The 16,041-nt window shown below is 63.9% G+C and overlaps 1 protein-coding gene and 1 long non-coding RNA gene across 11 annotated transcripts in view; one reads left to right on the top strand and one right to left on the bottom strand.

Moving 5' to 3' along the window:
- The first annotated feature begins 871 nt into the window (after positions 1–871).
- Positions 872–7,875, top strand: LOC140897862 (uncharacterized). The gene is made up of 3 exons (XR_012154836.1): positions 872–940; positions 1,024–1,076; positions 7,469–7,875. It is a non-coding gene; the product is annotated as an uncharacterized LOC140897862 (long non-coding RNA).
- A 5,066-nt stretch (positions 7,876–12,941) lies between these two features.
- BAHCC1 (BAH domain and coiled-coil containing 1) overlaps positions 12,942–16,041 on the bottom strand; it is an 89,418-nt gene continuing 86,318 nt past the window's right edge. For all 10 annotated transcript variants that reach the window (XM_073311311.2, XM_073311317.2, XM_073311320.2 and 7 more), the window contains one exon: positions 12,942–15,557. In XM_073311311.2, coding sequence (XP_073167412.1) covers positions 15,351–15,557 — 207 coding nt within the window. In that variant the 3' untranslated portion in view covers positions 12,942–15,350. The remainder of the gene's footprint in view (positions 15,558–16,041) is intronic.

The following is a 16,041-nucleotide window of genomic DNA, read 5'->3' as shown; positions in this document are numbered from 1 at the left end:
TGGCCCGCCTGCGAGGATCTGAGTCCCAAGGCCCAGCTCTCCCCTGGCATGAGTGGGCACAGGGCAGCCACCTGCCCGTCTGCCACCTCTCCCTTTGCTCCTCGGGAGCCGCTGGAGGAGCCTAGGACAAACCACAGAAGCTGTGATCCAGGCAGACTCCGAGAGGTGTCGGCTCCGGGCCCTGGGGGTTCTGCGGCAGCCAATGCCATTGCTGGCACCGTGAGGGGGGTGTGCCTTCCATGCAGGCCAGGGCATGAGGGATGCCTCCACTCTTGCAGGGTAGATGCCAAGGTCGGGGCTTGGTGAGCAGGAGAGGGGGTGAGCGGCAGTTGCTCTTTGCCGGCACTCTGGGCCCCCTCCAGCTCCCAGAGGAGCCTGGCCTGCAGGGCTCAGGCCCTGGGCCTGACCCTGGCGTGGGGAGAGACCCCTGGCTCCTGCCCCTCAGGCCTGGTGCACGGAGAGCAGGGGACGGTGCATGGCAATGTCAGTTTCCACGTGGCGAGTGGGGCCCCTGCCACTCCGTCACCATGGCCAGGGCTTGCCCCCTCCCCAAACAGGGGCTGTCCCTCGCATCCTGAGAGAGACGGGTTGCAGGGAGAGGGGCTCCTGGGAGCAGGACAGGCTGGGAGACCCCCCTAGATCCAGCGGGGGCAGCCTCAGGAGGGGGGTTGTGGCTGTGTGGCGTTGGGAACCAGACTGGGTGGTGCCCGCCCCCCATTTTTTCGAGATTCTCTCTTGTTCTTGGCAGATGGCGGTATTTCCAGCTCCCTTGGGCGTGAGGCAGGTTGGTCAGCAGGGTGCATGGAACTAGCTGAGTGGGAATGGGTGATCCACAGGGACAGCTTTCCCCGCAACACCACTCCCTATATAAGGAGGAGGGGGAGCTATACCAATCCTTTAGCTCCCAGGGTAGGGAGCTGCTGTGTTGATCCCAGGGAAGGTAAGGGGCTGATTTCAGGGTGGGGGCTTGGTGTCTGGAACATGATGTCTGGCTCCTAACAGGTGTGTCCATGCACTTTGTAGGGAGCCTGGCTGGACGGAGAAGATCAGGGACCCAGGGCCATCACCAGCTCCAGGTCGGTGCATCTGATGGGGGAACAGGGCTGAAGACGTGGCGGTCCCTAGAGAGGGGGACAGTGTCCTTTTCTGTGACGCCCCCTGCTGGCTGCACCCCCTGTCTGAGAGCTGGGCTGCTGGCAGGGGGCGTTTACCGCATCACGGTGCATGCGGTAATGGCCTTTCTGGATGGGGCGCTGCGCCTTGCAGCCCATCCAGAAGGGCCCCACAGAAAAGGGCAGCCCTGGCGCAGTACAGGAGGTACGCGTTGGGGAAGGGGGGGGAGCCGGGGAGGGATGCCGGCTGCATCTGTCAAGGCCCCCCTGGCCCCGGTCTGCACGCTGTGCCTTGCGCCCGGCTGGCTGGGCAGTAGCGATCCCACCACAGCCCTTGCTTGTCTCTCAATTGGCATTCGTCACGGCTTCACCGTAGCCAACTTGGCTGCGGTTGATTGTTCACTTGTTAACTTGCTTAGTCGGTGACTTTTTATACCGTGGTGTTGGAAGGAATTCCCGGCCTGCCTCCCTGCGCCGGGCAGGGGCGGGGGTCCCTGTGGCTGCTGAGTGATGGGTGGCGGGCTTAACCCTTCGTTGGCCTGTAGCCAAACCCAGGGGCTGGTGCTGCAGTGACTGTCGCGCTCAGGGCCATCTGCTCCCTGCCTCGGGGAGGGAACATCTCTCCCCAGCCCAAGGAGCAGCTGCCGTGTGTGGGGTTCCCATTCCTTCCTCCCAAAGAGGTAATGCGCTGTGGGTCTGGGCACCCAGCCCTTCTCCTGGGCCCTGCCTCCCCTGTGCAGCAAAGCAACCTAGACCCTCCATGCCCACGGTGTCCCCAACATGGAGCCAACCAGCAGCTGCCCTCCCTGCTGGGCATCCTCAGGCTCCTGTGGCTGCCTGTCTCCTCCCCTGGCCCCGGTTCAGAAGCCCTGGGTCTCCAGGACTCTCAGCCACCCCACACCCAGCTGCCCCCTGCCCTTGGCGATGGCCTGCTGGGTGCCACCTAGTGGCGGAAACTGGGATAGATTTGTGTGGCTCAGCCTGGGGGTGCCGGAGAGAGGCCCTGGTGGGTGGGTGGGTGGGTGGACGGAGGGCTTCCCCGGGCAGCCTTGCAGCCTTATAGCCTGGGGCCATGCGCACCCATGATGCTGGGTGGGTGCCATCTAGGCTCAGGCTTCCTGTGCAGAACCTAAGTGGCCAGATGCATGCCCAGTGCAGCGCCTGGTAGCCCCCAAAGATGAAGCTGCTGGCTGTGCCAGTGCCCAGATCCATCCCTCTCACTGTCCTGCCTAGCTTCTCTGTCCGGCACAGAGCCAGGCAAACGGGGCAGCTGGAGCTCTGCTGTCGGGGCAGTGGGGAGAGCCATTAACAGCCCCAGTGACCTCCTGCCAGCATCCCAGCAGGGCCTAAGGGATGTTGGGCTCACCTGCCCCCGTGTGTGGTACTGTCCTGGGTGCAGAGGATCTGGCTCTGCTCGAGCAGTGGGTTCAATTCCTTTGGCCTGGGGGGGCTGGTCACCGGCCTCCCATGGCCCATCTGTGGCACTGGGGAGGGTGGGGGTCATCGTGGCTCTGCCCCAGTGTGCTGGGGTCACACACTAGTAAGCTGTGTGACCCCCCCATAAAGCTCCCGTAATGGTTTCCCCCACCCATCTGACTGATCTGGGAGCTTCCTGGGCTGCATTTTTGCCCTGGTGGGGAGGAAGTGGGGGCATTATGGGGGTCCTACTGAGTACTCCCCATTGCATCCCTGCCCTGTGCACCACTGAGCCACCTGCAGAGCATGCACCCCTGCCAGCAAGGGGGATTGCAGGGGAAGAGCTTCTGCAGAGAGCCCACCCCCTAGCTAGGTTTCAGAGTAGCAGCCAGGTTAGTCTGTATTCGCAAAAAGAAAAGGAGGACTTGTGGCACCTTAGCTAGGAAGCCAAGGGCATTGTGCCCCGCTGGCAGGTCTCCCCTTTTCCCAGCTTGTTGCCCTTGGGAGTGATGCTGGCTCTGTCCGGCTAGGAGCACCCTGGCTTGCGCTGGCTTTCTGGGGGGCTCCGTCGGGGCGAAGGACATGCTGCCGCCCATAGGCCCAGGCGCTGGCTGAGCCCTGGATCACTGCTTGCCACCGTGAGTCTCCCTGGTCTGTGGCGCTGAGGGGTGGGTAAAGGGCCCCGCGCAGGCTCCTGGGGGGGGTCTCTGCACAGCTGCCTGTGGGACCTGGCCCTTGTCCACCCGCCCCCATTACTCTCCCTGGAGCACGCTGCTGATTCCCCAGCTCCGGGGGCGGCTGGAGCCCTGGCAATGCCCTGCCCTGCAGGGGGCTGGTGCAGGGCTGCCCTCACCCCAGGGGCACGTGCTAGTCCCGGGGCGCCTGGCTCAGCCAGCGCCCCCTGGAGGACAGCGGCTGCCGCGGCCCAGCCTGCGGGGAGGGAAGTGTTAACTGCACCAGGGTGGCGAGAACAAAAGGGAGCCGCGCTGGCCAATGGTCGCGCAGAGCTGCGTTTTGACGCTCTCTGGTTGGCTGCCGCGGGGCCAATGGCGGGTAGACGCTGGCCGCCTGTCCTGCCCCACGTGGGGGAAGGAGCCGCGAGTCGGGTCTCCATTGGCTGGCTGGGGGCCCGTCCATCGCTCAGACCTGTACACGTCACCCCGCGTCAATGAGCCGCGTGCGCGCGCGGCCGGCGTGGGGGATGGAGGGACCCTGTGGGCGGGGCCTCGCGCTCCTCCCTCTCGGAGGCGGGGGCCGGCCCACGGCCCGATGCCCCGGGGATGGGCGCCGCGGGGCAGGGATCGGGGGGGTCGGTCCCGCTCTGGGCGGGCTCCCCGCAGCGCTGCGGGCGCGGGCTCCCCCTCCTCCCCCCCCTGCACAGGTGGGGAAACTGAGGCAGAGAAGGGCCGCGGTTTGGCCCAGGACAGGGAGCTGCCCCCTCTCGTGGCCCTGTGCTGGGGGTGGGTGCGAGGTGGGGATGAGGCGGGCTCATCCCTTGGGCGTGTCCAGCTTCCCCAGCCTGGCAGGGGCGTTCCCGGCTCAGCGCCTCCTGCTGGTGGGAACGAGGAGATACGGGCAGGCCGGGGCGGCTGCTCTCGGGTCTAGTTTAACCCCTTGGCTGCTGGAGGAGGGCATGTCTCCAGGGCCAGGCTGCACTCACCCTTCCTCCTCCCAGTGCAGCAGCTGGAGGGAGCAACTCCCTGGGTCTCAGAGGGAGCCCCCCATGCATCCGCCCAGGCTTGGTGCTGTATGGGGGCGGGGGTGGCTGCAGCCTCGCTTGTGGGGTTCTGGGGGATACGCCTGGTTCTCTGCCCAGGCCCGACCCTGCCCTGGCGCCATCTCCCAGCCGCTCAGAGGCCTGCAGCTGGAAGTGCTTTAGAAACTCTTCCCTGTGCTGGTGTTTGGGTCCTCGGGCCACCGCACCTGGGGGTCTGCAGGCCCCAGCTTGCCCCTCCCCCAGCCCCTCTGTGCAGCATGGCAAAGCTGTCACTGCCAGGCTCTGTGGGGATGGCGTGCTGATTGCAGGTCTGACCCTGTGGCATCCCGGGTGCCTCTCCCTGAAGGCATGAGCCTTCTCCTGGAGCTGTGCCCGTGCTCTGCCCCAGCTGCCCGCGAGGCTGGCTTTCCTCTCCCCCTCGGTGCCAAGCCCTGTGCTGCCACGCGTCCTTGAGACAGGCTGGCTCCAAATCAGCAGGTTTGCCCGAGCCTGGTCCTCAAGCTGTACCCCCACTGCTGGGGGGCCATGCTTTCCCTGCCCCTGGTCCTTGCCCGCTGGGGCCCCCTCCCCTAGCTCAACCCATGGTGCCCCTGCCCTGGCGGCTGCACTAAAAGCAGCGGTGGGGTAGCCTGTGAGCAGGGGCCCCGAACTAGGGGGGAAGGGGTGTCATGGGGCATGGGGGAGTCCAAGCCCTTCACCCCCCTTCCTGGGATTCACCGTGATTCTCAGCCAGCCTGTAAAACAGGTTTATTGGACAATAGGAACAGTCTAAAACAGAGCTTGTGGGTACAACCAGGACCCCTCAGTCAAGGCCTTCTGGGGGGCAGGGAGCTTAGACCCCAGCCCTGGGATTCCCTGCGTTCCAGCACCAAACTGAAACCAAAACCCCTCCAGCAGGCTCCCTCCTGCAGCCTTTGTCCAGTTTCCCGGGCAGAGGTGTTACCTCCCCCCTTCGCCTCCTGGCTCAGGTTACAGGCTCTCAGGTATCCCATCCCCAGTGAAACTCCCCTGCCACATTCCCAGGTCAACACTCCCGCTCCCTGCTGCATCACAAGGGGGATCCATGGGTTCCAGAGTTCCGGGGGAGCTCAGCCTGGTGAATTTCTCGCCCCTCTGAGGCCTGGTGAGCTCTTCATCTGAGCGCAGACTCGAGGCTCTGGGAGGCTCTTTAATCTAAAATCCCCTGTAGCTCTCACTGCCTTCACTTTTGATCCTATAAGCAAAACCAGCCTGGATCTGCTGTCCAGGCCCCACCAAGCTGCTGGCAGCTTCCCCCTCCCCTCCCCCCTGCTTGGGGCAGGGGGGGGGGGCTTTGGAGGGGTCACTTCCCGCTCCTGCTGGCCCCGACCCACTTCTCGGATGGCCCCGTGATCAGCCCCCAAAGGCAGCACTCCTCCCGTCCCCACTCTGCGAGGTGGCCTTCCTCAGCACAGGCTGCAGCGAACCCCCTGCCTTGTGCCATTGGGTCATTATGGCTTTGACTTGAGGAAGGTGATGCTGTGGGGCTGCTGGTCGGGAGTGAGGGGCACCGGCAGAGCTGTGGGGGTGGGGAAGCCCAGCGCTGGCCATGCCAGGGTGCCCAGCCAGGCCCATGAGGGAGGGGTGGGGGAGCCCTGCCATCCCCGTGACACAGGGCTATTTTGTTGGCAGGTTCCGGGGCGGTTCGGCATCCTTGCTCTGTGCTGGGGCATCTCCCCCACTGGGCGGCTCTGCTGAGCTGCAGGGTGGGACGTGCCATGCCAAGGGCTCATCTCTTCCCGCAGTTCTCGGGCAGTGAGCTGCTGCCTGAAATACAAAGGAGGAATCCCATGCCACGGGTGCCTGCTGGCCACCTGCAGCTGGCCCATCGGAGCCGTGGGGAAGGGCAGCAACAGGGACTGCCCAGGGATCAGGCTGGGAGGGGAAGGGCGTGGCACTCTGGTTCTCCCTGCATGGCTGGGGCAGCATCTGGCATCAAAGGGCAGAGCCTGACACTGGGCCCCAGTCTCTGCTCAGGCAGCTCACAGTCCAGCCTGATGGGGAGTCTCAGAGGGGGGGTTAGTTGAGAAGCCGCAGACTAACCTGGGTGCAGGGAGCCTCGCCTGGCCCAGCCAGGGGTCCCTCCTGTCCCTCTGTTAGCCACTGGGGCCGGCTCCCTGACGTGGGATCCCTGTGGGGCCAGTGCATTGGGCTGTGCTCCGCTCGGCTGTCTGAATGGGTGGGGAGTCCTTGGGCCAGGCAGTGCTTGGGAACAATGGCTGTGTATGGGGATGAACTGACACCCCTCAGAGTAGGCCCCCCATGTGCGTGAACAAGGAGAGGTTCAGGACTGACTTGTTCCTTTCCAGGCCCTGGCTGCCCATGCTGGGGAGCAAGACTCCAGGCCTTTCTCTCTCAGGTTGCAGCAGCAGCCTTCTCCAGCCCTCCCCAGAACAGAGGGGACCTGGCCGGTCTCTGCCTGAGGGGCTCTGGGGATAGGTGGGAGGTGGACCAGGGTCTCACAAGGAAAGGGGGTTTGGGCCTCAGACCTCATCCCAGCTCCAAGCTTTTGGCTGGGGCTTTGTTTGCAGCACCCCCTGCGCCTGTGTGGGCACCCCAGGCATCGTGCACCAGAGCTTGCCCAGCGTGGAGCCCCCATTAGCGGGTGAGTGAATAGCAAAGGCTCCCTCTGTCCAGCCTGGCGCAGCCTAGCTCCCACAACAGCCCTGGCCTGCCAGCAGCTGCCTGGCCACCAGCCAGCTCTGCTGTGGCTGATTCAGTGTTACAGGGCACCAGTGAGAAATCCCCTGGGGCTGGGGAGCTGCAGTGGGACCTCATCAAGCCAGGCTCCCTGGGGTCGTGTGGGGAGAACTCCCCGTGGTGCAGCCCCTTGATCTTACCTGCCCTCGGGAGCCTCCAAGCAGCCCCTGTGTGCAGATACCAGAGCCAGCGGCTGGCCTGTGTCCCGTTTGGGTGAGCTGTGCAGGGAAAGGGGTAAGCTAGGCTGGGACCCAGAGATATCTGCCCTCTGCTGATAACAGGCAGGGTTATCTGTGTCTGTCTCAGCTGTAGCCTGTACCCCTACTGGGGGGCAGAGAGAGAGACCCCCCCAGGTCCCCATCCACTTCACTGGGCAGTGCAGAGAACAGGAGCTGGGCCATAGCGCTGGGTCACCCCAGCCCAGCCTGTGGGCTTGGGATAGGGTGGGGAGCAACAGCTCTTATGGGCCCTAGGAGAAAGTGGGAATTTTCTGTAATATTTTCAGTTTCCCCTGTGCTGTATTGGTACCCAGTGAGCCATTTGCTCCGGGGTCAGACATGGCTTCAGACCCGAGATCAATGGAGCATCTGTGAAGACAGTGGCAAAGCCAGTCATCAGGATGTGATCACCTACCAGCTGATGCTGCAAGGGAGCTGGATTTCCCTGCCTCTGCTTAAGGGAGCTGAGCGAGGATCCCCGCTTGAGCACAAAGGCCGGGAGGGGACAAGAGCTGGCTGTTGGAAGGAGTCGGGGTCTCACCTGGAGTCTGGCCGGGCAGAGAGGGAGCCAGAATATGGATTCACTGCAGCTTAGCCGGGCTCTGGGTTGACCAGGAGGCTCTGCTTTCACTGTTCTCTGTGCCACCCTGGGGGTTTCCTGGGCGGTGCTGGGTGACTAATAAACCAACTGTTTTGCCAACAGTATGTGTCACTGTCGTTATGGGTGAGGGGTGTTAATCCTGCACAGGGGACAGGCCCTGAGGTGCAGTCTAAGGAGGTGGGAAACCACAGGGCTTCCCCTGAGAAGGAGTGAGACCCAGAGGGGCTTGGGCCCACTGACAGGCTTCTCCTAGGGGCTGTTCCAAAGCTGGGTCCATGATGGTCCCTAAACAGACCCATCCTGCCTGGCCCTAGCGTCAATGGGGGAGCGAAAGCGCAGGCTGGAGTGATGCAAGCTTCCCCGATGTCCCTCCGTCCTGACCCGCAGGCCCCTGCTAGCCCAGCCCTGCCCCCGGGCCCTTTGATAGGCGGGTTGGCTAGTCCCTGTTGAGCTGCTGTTCTGTAGCTCCTGCCATCCAGCACTGCGGCTCCTTGGCACCCCCCCGGCTCCAGCCTTGGGGTGCTGCTGGCCCCAGCGTGGGAGGAGCAGCCCCTCAAACTGCTCGCTGGGTCCTTCCTGTAGACCATCTCTACTGCCTGGCACTGGGCCCGGGAGGTGCCTGCAGGGACTGTCCAGCCAGAAAGTCACCCCTTGCCCTGACTTCCCTGGCCATGGCCAGTAGCCCTTCCCCTTCAGCGCCTCGTGCCCTGGGGTGGCAGTTCAGGGCCCTCTGCTCGCTGGCTTGGCTCATGGGGCCTCTGGCAGGGTCTCCTGAGCAACTGGCTCAGGTTTGGTGCCAGGGAGCTGCTACCCCGGCTGCTTGGGATCACACACAGTGCTGCCCCTGGCTTCAAGACCCTTCTCCCAGGAGTGTCTCACAGCCTGAGCTGGCTGCATGGGGCCTGCTCCCAGGTGCACAGGAAGTCTGGACTGGTGTCCAGCCAAAAGTGCTTGCTAGGCTCCCCTCTGAGCTGGCAGCAGGGGTGGGAGCCTGGGGCTACCCGTGGGTCTGACTGGATGGTGCCCCCTTCCCGGGAGCTTCCCCAGCCTGGCCTAGAGAAATGGCTGGGGAATATGGAGGCACTACCCAGGCCAGGAGGGGCCCCATGAGCACGCAGGGCCCTGCAGAGCATTGCTCCCCTTGGTTCTAGATGGGGCATCACCTCTCGTGTGCCGGGGGCAGCTGAGGGTGGAAGACAGGAATCCCAGCTCCCTGCCCTAAGCCCCAAGGCTGTAACAGGTGCTGCAAGGCTCCAGTGCCCCAGGGAAAGACGGTGGCCAGTCCCGCCCCGTGGAGTGAACCCCTGGGTGCTGCCTGCTGGGGCCTCTGGTGCAGCTTGGCACTTTCAGGAATGGCTGCTCGGCGTGGTCTCTGCTGAACTTCCTGGGGTTTAACCCCTGTTCCTTGGCAACCCCCTCCCCTCTGCCCTGGAGCCAGCTGGGCTGCGGCAAGGCCTTTTCTGGAGTGACAGGGCTGCCCCCACTCTGGCCTCGGAGCTCCTTGGGACAGGGACCCTCCCCTCTGCCTGGCAGCACCCTGCACTGGGTCACTGTCCAGGTGGAACATGATGCCCTCTGGGGGCCAGGCTGCCCAAGGGAGTTAGGGGCCTAAAGGTGCAGGCAGGCACCCTGGGTGATTTTCAAATGTGCCTGGTATTCTCTGTATCTTGGGGCCCTAATTCCCTTGGACAATCTGGACCCCAGTGCCTGCTGGCTCTGTAGGCACCAGGGTGCGTGCTGGGACTTTCAGGCTTTCTGTCTTCAAGATAAAACAGTGCTCTGCCCTCTCCCCCCACGCTCATGCCTCTTCATGTCCCATTGCCCCTGTTCCCCCACTAGGCTTGGCATCTCCCCTCCCGCCATGATCACTGCCTGACCAGGTGGAAGCTGCAGGTGGCTGTTATGGCCCATCAGGGCCAGCCTGGAGCTGGGCTGGGCAGGGCAGGAGATTGGGCCCCTCGCCTTTGCCCCCGTGGGATTAGCCCGTGATGGATCCTCCTGCCCTGGGGCTGCAGGGGCTGTGATGGAGGTTGTGGGGGGCCTGGGCGACAGCTGGCACTTGACAAGGGGGTCTGGGTGCATGGGGCTGCCAGCCCCAGAATGGGATTAACTCCAGCCCCACCATCCAGAGGGCACTGGGGGCAGAGAGGAGATGTGGGCGGCTTGACCAGTCTGTGCTCGTCATGGGCTGCTGGTGGGAGTCAGCTCATGCCTGACAGGTGAGAGGTGGCAGCTGCCTAGGGGGCGGGAGGCTGCCCATGTGGCGCTTGGAAGCTTGGGGGGGGCGCGTGTCTGGGAAAGCCCCTCCCCACTCACCCTTCTCCGCTTTGCCCTTGACTGACCCAAGAGCCCATTTCCGCAGGCAAGGCTGGGCGGGCACCTGGCTGGGTGACGCGGCACCCTGCGGTGCCCATTAGGCCCCCTGGGAGAATCTCTGTCCATCGGCATCCCTGCGGACCCCCCCTCCTCTGGCTGTGGGGCACCGGCCAGGGGTGCCTGCTGCTCTCTGCGCAGCTCGGTAGGAGGCGAGGCCAGTGCTTGGTGGATGAATAATTAACGTGCCCTCGTCCCCAATTGGTTTGTGGTATTAAAAACTAATTGCGATCGGCCCCGCTTGTCATCTCTACCTGCGCCAATGTCCCGTTTATTGATCAAAGTCACCCGGTGCCACCATTTATCTTGCTGCGGCAGCTCCCGTAATGCCTCGTTTGTCTTGGTCACAGGCCAGCGCTTCGTTTTTAACCCTGTGTGTTCTGGGAGCTGCCCCCCACGCAGTGCGGGCCCTGCTCCGGGCGGGAGGGCACAGGGGAGACAGGCGTGGGGCAGAAAGCGGGAGGGGAGTTGCACCTGGCCATGGCCTTGGTGGGTGGGGAGAGGAATTTGATCCTGTACTAGCTGGGATGGGCGAAGGAGGGATGGAGACCTCGGGCCCTGACCCCAGGGGCCTGTGGGCCCTGACCCCAGGGGCCTGTGGGCCCTGGCTGGGATGAAGGTGCATGGGACACGGAGAGGTGACATGGTCCCCGGCGCTTGCTGGCACCTGGGCCTGCTCCCGGCTGGTGAGCGTCAGTGGTTGGCTGGCCTTGGAGGACTCTGCCCAGGAGGCATGGCTGCATGGCCCCTTGGGCCCGCCTGAGATGAGGGCGGCTCGCCCCGTGGGGCCCGTCCCCTGGTATCAAGCCAACCATCAGCGCTTCCTGGTGCCCACCCCCAGCTTGGGACGGGGTAGAGCCAGGCCTGTGGCCATGCAGCTCCCCGCTCCACGCCAGGCTCGCTGCGGGCTGGGCCGGCTCCTGTTTAATTTCATCTCTCTTCGGCTGGGCAGAATTAAGCTGAGCCGGCTGTCAGGACAAAGGGGCTGGTGTGGCCTGGGGGGCCCGGGCAGCAGTGCTGGGCTGAAAGCCGAATCCCCGGCCTACATGCTGGCCTCCCCTGGGGCGGGATCACTTTCCACACAGCGCGGAAACACGAGCAGCTGGGCCGGTGGGGAAGGGGGGCAGGCAGCTGGGGTGCTGTGGCTGGCAGTGAGAGGAGGAGACAGAACATTGGACCCCTGCCCCCCAGCAACATGCCCCCACTTCTGGGGGCATTCACACCCCTGCCCGTCGATGCTTGTGGGGAGCCACAGTTGCCCCCATCCTGGTGTCTCACTGCTGGGGTTAGATCTGCCCTGTCTGGGTCCCAGTGCTGTGCTCTGGCCACACCAGCCCCAAAGCCCCATGCAGCGTCCCTGCAGAGGCCTGGCAATGGGGTAGCATCCCTGGCATGGGAGGGGGCCGGGAGAGGACAGCCAGAGAGGAGCTGGGTGCTGCTTGCTGCCCTGGCGAATGGTATTCTATGGTCGTGCTGGGGCCTGGGGGGTTGAGCGTGGCACTGGCAGTCGGGCTCCTGGGGGCTGTAACTGGTCTGCCACTGACTCACAGTGTGACTGTGGGAAGTCAGGTCCCAGCTACGTGCCTCAGTTTCCCTGTCTGGAGAATGCGGGTTGGAACTGAGAACACCCTAACATTTCACCAGCCCCCCCCCCGTTGCCTGTCATCAGTGCACCCATTAATTTCACTGCACCAGCCCGTGTATCAATTTATCCCACCCCCGGTGTCTGTCTGTCGAGCTCGGGGAGCAGATGTGTTTGCCATGGCTGCAGGAGGACTAGGGCCAGCAAGACCCCGCTTGCACTGGGCATCCGGACCGCCCTGTGCCAGCAGCAGGTCCAGCCCCCTTCCTGAGCGTGGTGCTGGAGCCGGGCCCGGCGGGCAGGGGGCTGGCGGTAATTGCATTGGCTGCTAATTACACCTCTCGGTCTCTGCGCTCGGGAAGAGGGCAATAAAATTTTGAATTAAGATATAAAACTAAGTCATTAGCCAGCAGCTGCGGGGGGCCGTGCTGGGATTTACAGCCCCCATGCTGCAAGTGGCTCGGCTGGGAGGGGGCCTGGCCTGCAATCAGGCCATGGGGTGACCCTGACCCCACACTGCTGGAGAAGGGGGTGGGCTGCACCAGGCCAGCCAAGGCCTGAACCCAGGCAGTGCTCAGCCTTCCTGCTCTGCCAAGGATCTCAAAGCACGCCCCTGTGTGAGTCCCAGTCTCTCCTCTGGGGAGGCCACTGAGACTCCTCAGGCAGAAGGGGAAACTGAGGCACAGAGCCACCCTCCCCACCTCCCAAGGGACTTGTCTGCAGCCGCAGAGGGCCTCAGTGGCAGAACTGGGAACTAGAAGCTAGGTGTCTTGTCGGCCTGCTCTGAGTAGTGCTAAGGCAAAGCGAGGTCACATGGAGATGGGTCCTGGCATCCAGCTTTCCCCAGTGCAACACTTGACCCTTGGCTGTCACCGTAACCCCGCCCATGTTACTGATGCCCCTTGGCATGCCCCCCCAGTGCACGGCACCCCCAAATCCTCCCCCCCCAGTGCACGGCACCCCCAAATCCTCCCCTCTGATCCTCACCCCAACATTCCCCAAATGCAGGGCACCTCTGATCCTCCCTCTAATGCCCCCCCACCCGCGCAGGGCACTCCCCATCCGTTCCCCTCACAGCCCACCCCCAGGGCTTGGCACCCCCCGTACATAGGTTAGAGCCCTGCCCCGGTGCCCCGTGCTTGTCTGCCCCTGTGGGGCTGGTTCCTCGCCCCATCCCACAAGGCATGAACACCTGGCGCCCAGCAAGGTTTCATATATTTATTCATAAGCCAAGTTATCGATAGAAAAGTTCCATACTAAAAGGCCTTTACATCGTCTGCTGTTCAGAAAACTGGGGTGTTTCCCCCTTTTTTTGTTGTAGTTTTTTAGTGTTTACATTGAAAAAAACCCTCCCCTCGGCGCAGAACGGCCCTTTACACATTTACAGCATAGCGTGGCCAGGGGGAGGGGGGCACGGCCACTCGAGGGGGAGGGTCCGGGGGGAGTCTTGCACGCTCAGCAGGAATCTGGGTTACTCTGAGACCACCGGGGGGAGGGGAGGCTCCTTTCTCTTCTATCTGGAGCTTTAGGGGGGGCTGGGACGAGCCAGCGTCCCCCTGCCCCAGTGAGGGCGCGGGTCCCCGACTGGAGTGGGCAGAAACCACAGACAGCAAAGTATTGGGCGAGTGGGGGCTGCGGGGGCACCTCAGAACACATTACATCAGCCCCTGCTGCGGCCCTGGGAGTTGGGACGACTGCCAGGCCCTGGGGCAGCACGGGGCCTTGGGGATGTCTGGTCCTTGGTTGGGGGTGCCCAACCCGCTCAGTGGGGCCATGCTACCCCGAGCTGGCATGGGCCACACGGAGCCCAGTAGTGTGCCCAGCGGGTGCCACCTCCCTGCAGGGCAGGGCTGTCATGGGGGGAGTCGGAGACCCCTGGGGGGGAGAGCTGGGATGGCTGCACATCACCCCCACAGAGCAGGCGCGGGGGCCGGCCACGGCAGGGGCCTGCTCCTGAGTGTCCCAGCCGGTTCCCAGCGTAGCCCCCGTGGGGGTGGGTGAGCAGGGGGGTGGTGCTTTGGTTTGACTGCAGGAAGCCACCCACTGCCCCTCTGGCTAACTCGGCACGCCAGGGCAATGGGATCTAAGCAGGGTGCCATACCCACTCCCGGCTGACTCAGCCTCACCTGCCTGGGCACCTGCTCACTGGGGTCTGCTTTCGGAAAAGCCCCAATTGCCCTGCGTGAGCAGCCCGGCTGGGGGGTGGCTGAGCCCCACTGCCAGAGCTGCAAGCCCGAGGGCACTCAAAGGGGAAAGAGACATCTCGGCCCCAGCTGGGCCCCAGACCAGGGCATCGGGGCAGCCACGGCCCATGGGCCGCGCTGGCTCCAGCCAGGCCCCTATGTCTTATCCTGAGAGGGTCTGGGTTAGTTTGGTTTAATGGATTAATGGGATTCAGAAAAGAGGTTTGGGGCTGCCCGGCCTCAACTGAGAGGGGGTGCGGTGCTGTCAGGCACCCCTGCGCTTTGTCCTCTCAGCACCCGCGCACCCCTCCGCGTGCCCACCCCTCCGCGTGCCCACCCTGCCACGTGCCCACCCCGCCGCGTGCCCACGTCCACATGCGAATGCCCCCCCCTCCCACCGTCTGCACACATCCACCCACGTCCTTTAACCGGGGTCCCGGCGCGGCTGGGAGCCACAGGGAGACGCCTAGCCCGGCTCTGTCTCCTGCTTGGGTGGGGCGCGGGTGCATGCAGGAGCGGCAGGTCTGTGCGTGTGGCGGCTGCATGCGTGTGCATGGCGGGCGTGTTTGGTTCCCGAGGGAAGCTAGCTCGGGCTGTGCGCTCCCTGCCGAGCATGGCCTGGCCTCACTGCCCAAGTTTATAATAATATATATACTCTCTCTGTTCCCCCGTCACAGGGCTCGTGCCCCCCGACAGAGCACCGGGGGCACTAGCATCAGAATAAGAATAATAATAATACACCGAAGGACCGAGGGAGCGTGCCCCAGGGGGTCTATATTACACAGTCCGGCCAGGCGGGCGCCGTCCCATCCGCGGGGTGAGCGCGCCGGGGCCCTCCCTGCTCCCTCCCTATGTACAGAAAACCCCAGCTGTCCTCGGCCTCAGCCAGGCTGGGGGCAAACAGTGCATTGCAACCCCCCCGCCCCCCGTTTGTCTGTCGGTTTCTCTGTTTCCATAAAACTTCCCGGAAGAAATACAATATTTACACGAGAAATAAATAGAATAATACACCTGATTTCTGCTTTACCTGCTGGCAAACAGTCCGAGGTACTAGGGACAGTATGGCTTGAATTCAAATCTCTCCGTGCCTGCCAACGGGAAGGAGAGCTCTGTGTGCAGGTCTCTGGTGAGCCAGGCTGGCTCTGCCCTGCGGCCGGGATCCGGGTCGCTGCTCCGCGGGAGCTGCCGGGGTCGTGCCGCTGGGGGGCGGGGGTTTGCATAATTACCGGGCCTGGCTCCAACGGGCAGAGGTGGTGCTGCTGGGAGAGCTTCCGCGATGTCAGCGCAGCCCTTCCGTTGGCCAGCCCACCCAGAGAGGGAGGCAAAAGGCCCCAGGATGCCCGGCCACTCCTGGCCCCAGTTCCCGGCTCCTTTCCCCTGCGTGTTTGCCAGTGAGTGGCCGGGGGGTGGTTGGTTCGCCCCTGACGGGGTCAGCACAGAATGGGGACGCCGTCGGCAGTCACCAGCCGGCCCGTGGTGGGATCGTAAGTCCCCGCTAGATAATAGAGGTCCTGGCGGTCCTGGTACTTCTTGCTCCTGGTCAGCTGCTCATAGTGCTCCCGCCCCACCACCTGGCACTTGTGCGAGATGGTCTGCACGTCGTTCTCATCCTCGTGGCACGACTGGTACAGTGCGTTCTGCGGGCAGAGGGCAGGATGAGGGTCCCCTGCAGGCCCCAGGGGCTTCAGCCACTGGACGGGCTGCTGGCCCGGCCCAACACAGACACTGGGCCCTGTCCGCCATGCTGGGAGCTCCGTGGCACCCTGTTCTGAGCACAGCCCTCGGGTTCTCGGGAAAGGGGCCGCCCTGCGCCCATCCGCCCAGTGCCCCGTCCTGTGCCGGTCCGCCCAGCAACCCCCATTTTGTGTCCGTCTGCCCAGTGCCCCCTCCCATGCCTGACAGCCCAGCACACCATCCTGTGCCCATCTGCCTTGCAACCCCCATCCCATGTCTGTCCACCCAGCTACCCCAATCCCATGCCCAGCCACCCCGTCCTGTGCCTGTCTGCCCCATGTCCCATCCCCTGCCCATCTGCCCAGTATCCAAATCCTGTGCCCATCTAGCTAGTAATCTCTGTCTCATCTCTGTCTGCCCAACAACCCCCATCCCATGCCGGTCCAT

This window comes from Lepidochelys kempii, chromosome 14, assembly GCF_965140285.1.
Source record: "Lepidochelys kempii isolate rLepKem1 chromosome 14, rLepKem1.hap1, whole genome shotgun sequence".
Classification (NCBI taxonomy): domain Eukaryota; kingdom Metazoa; phylum Chordata; order Testudines; family Cheloniidae; genus Lepidochelys; species Lepidochelys kempii.
This window is presented reverse-complemented; position numbering and strand designations above follow the sequence as displayed.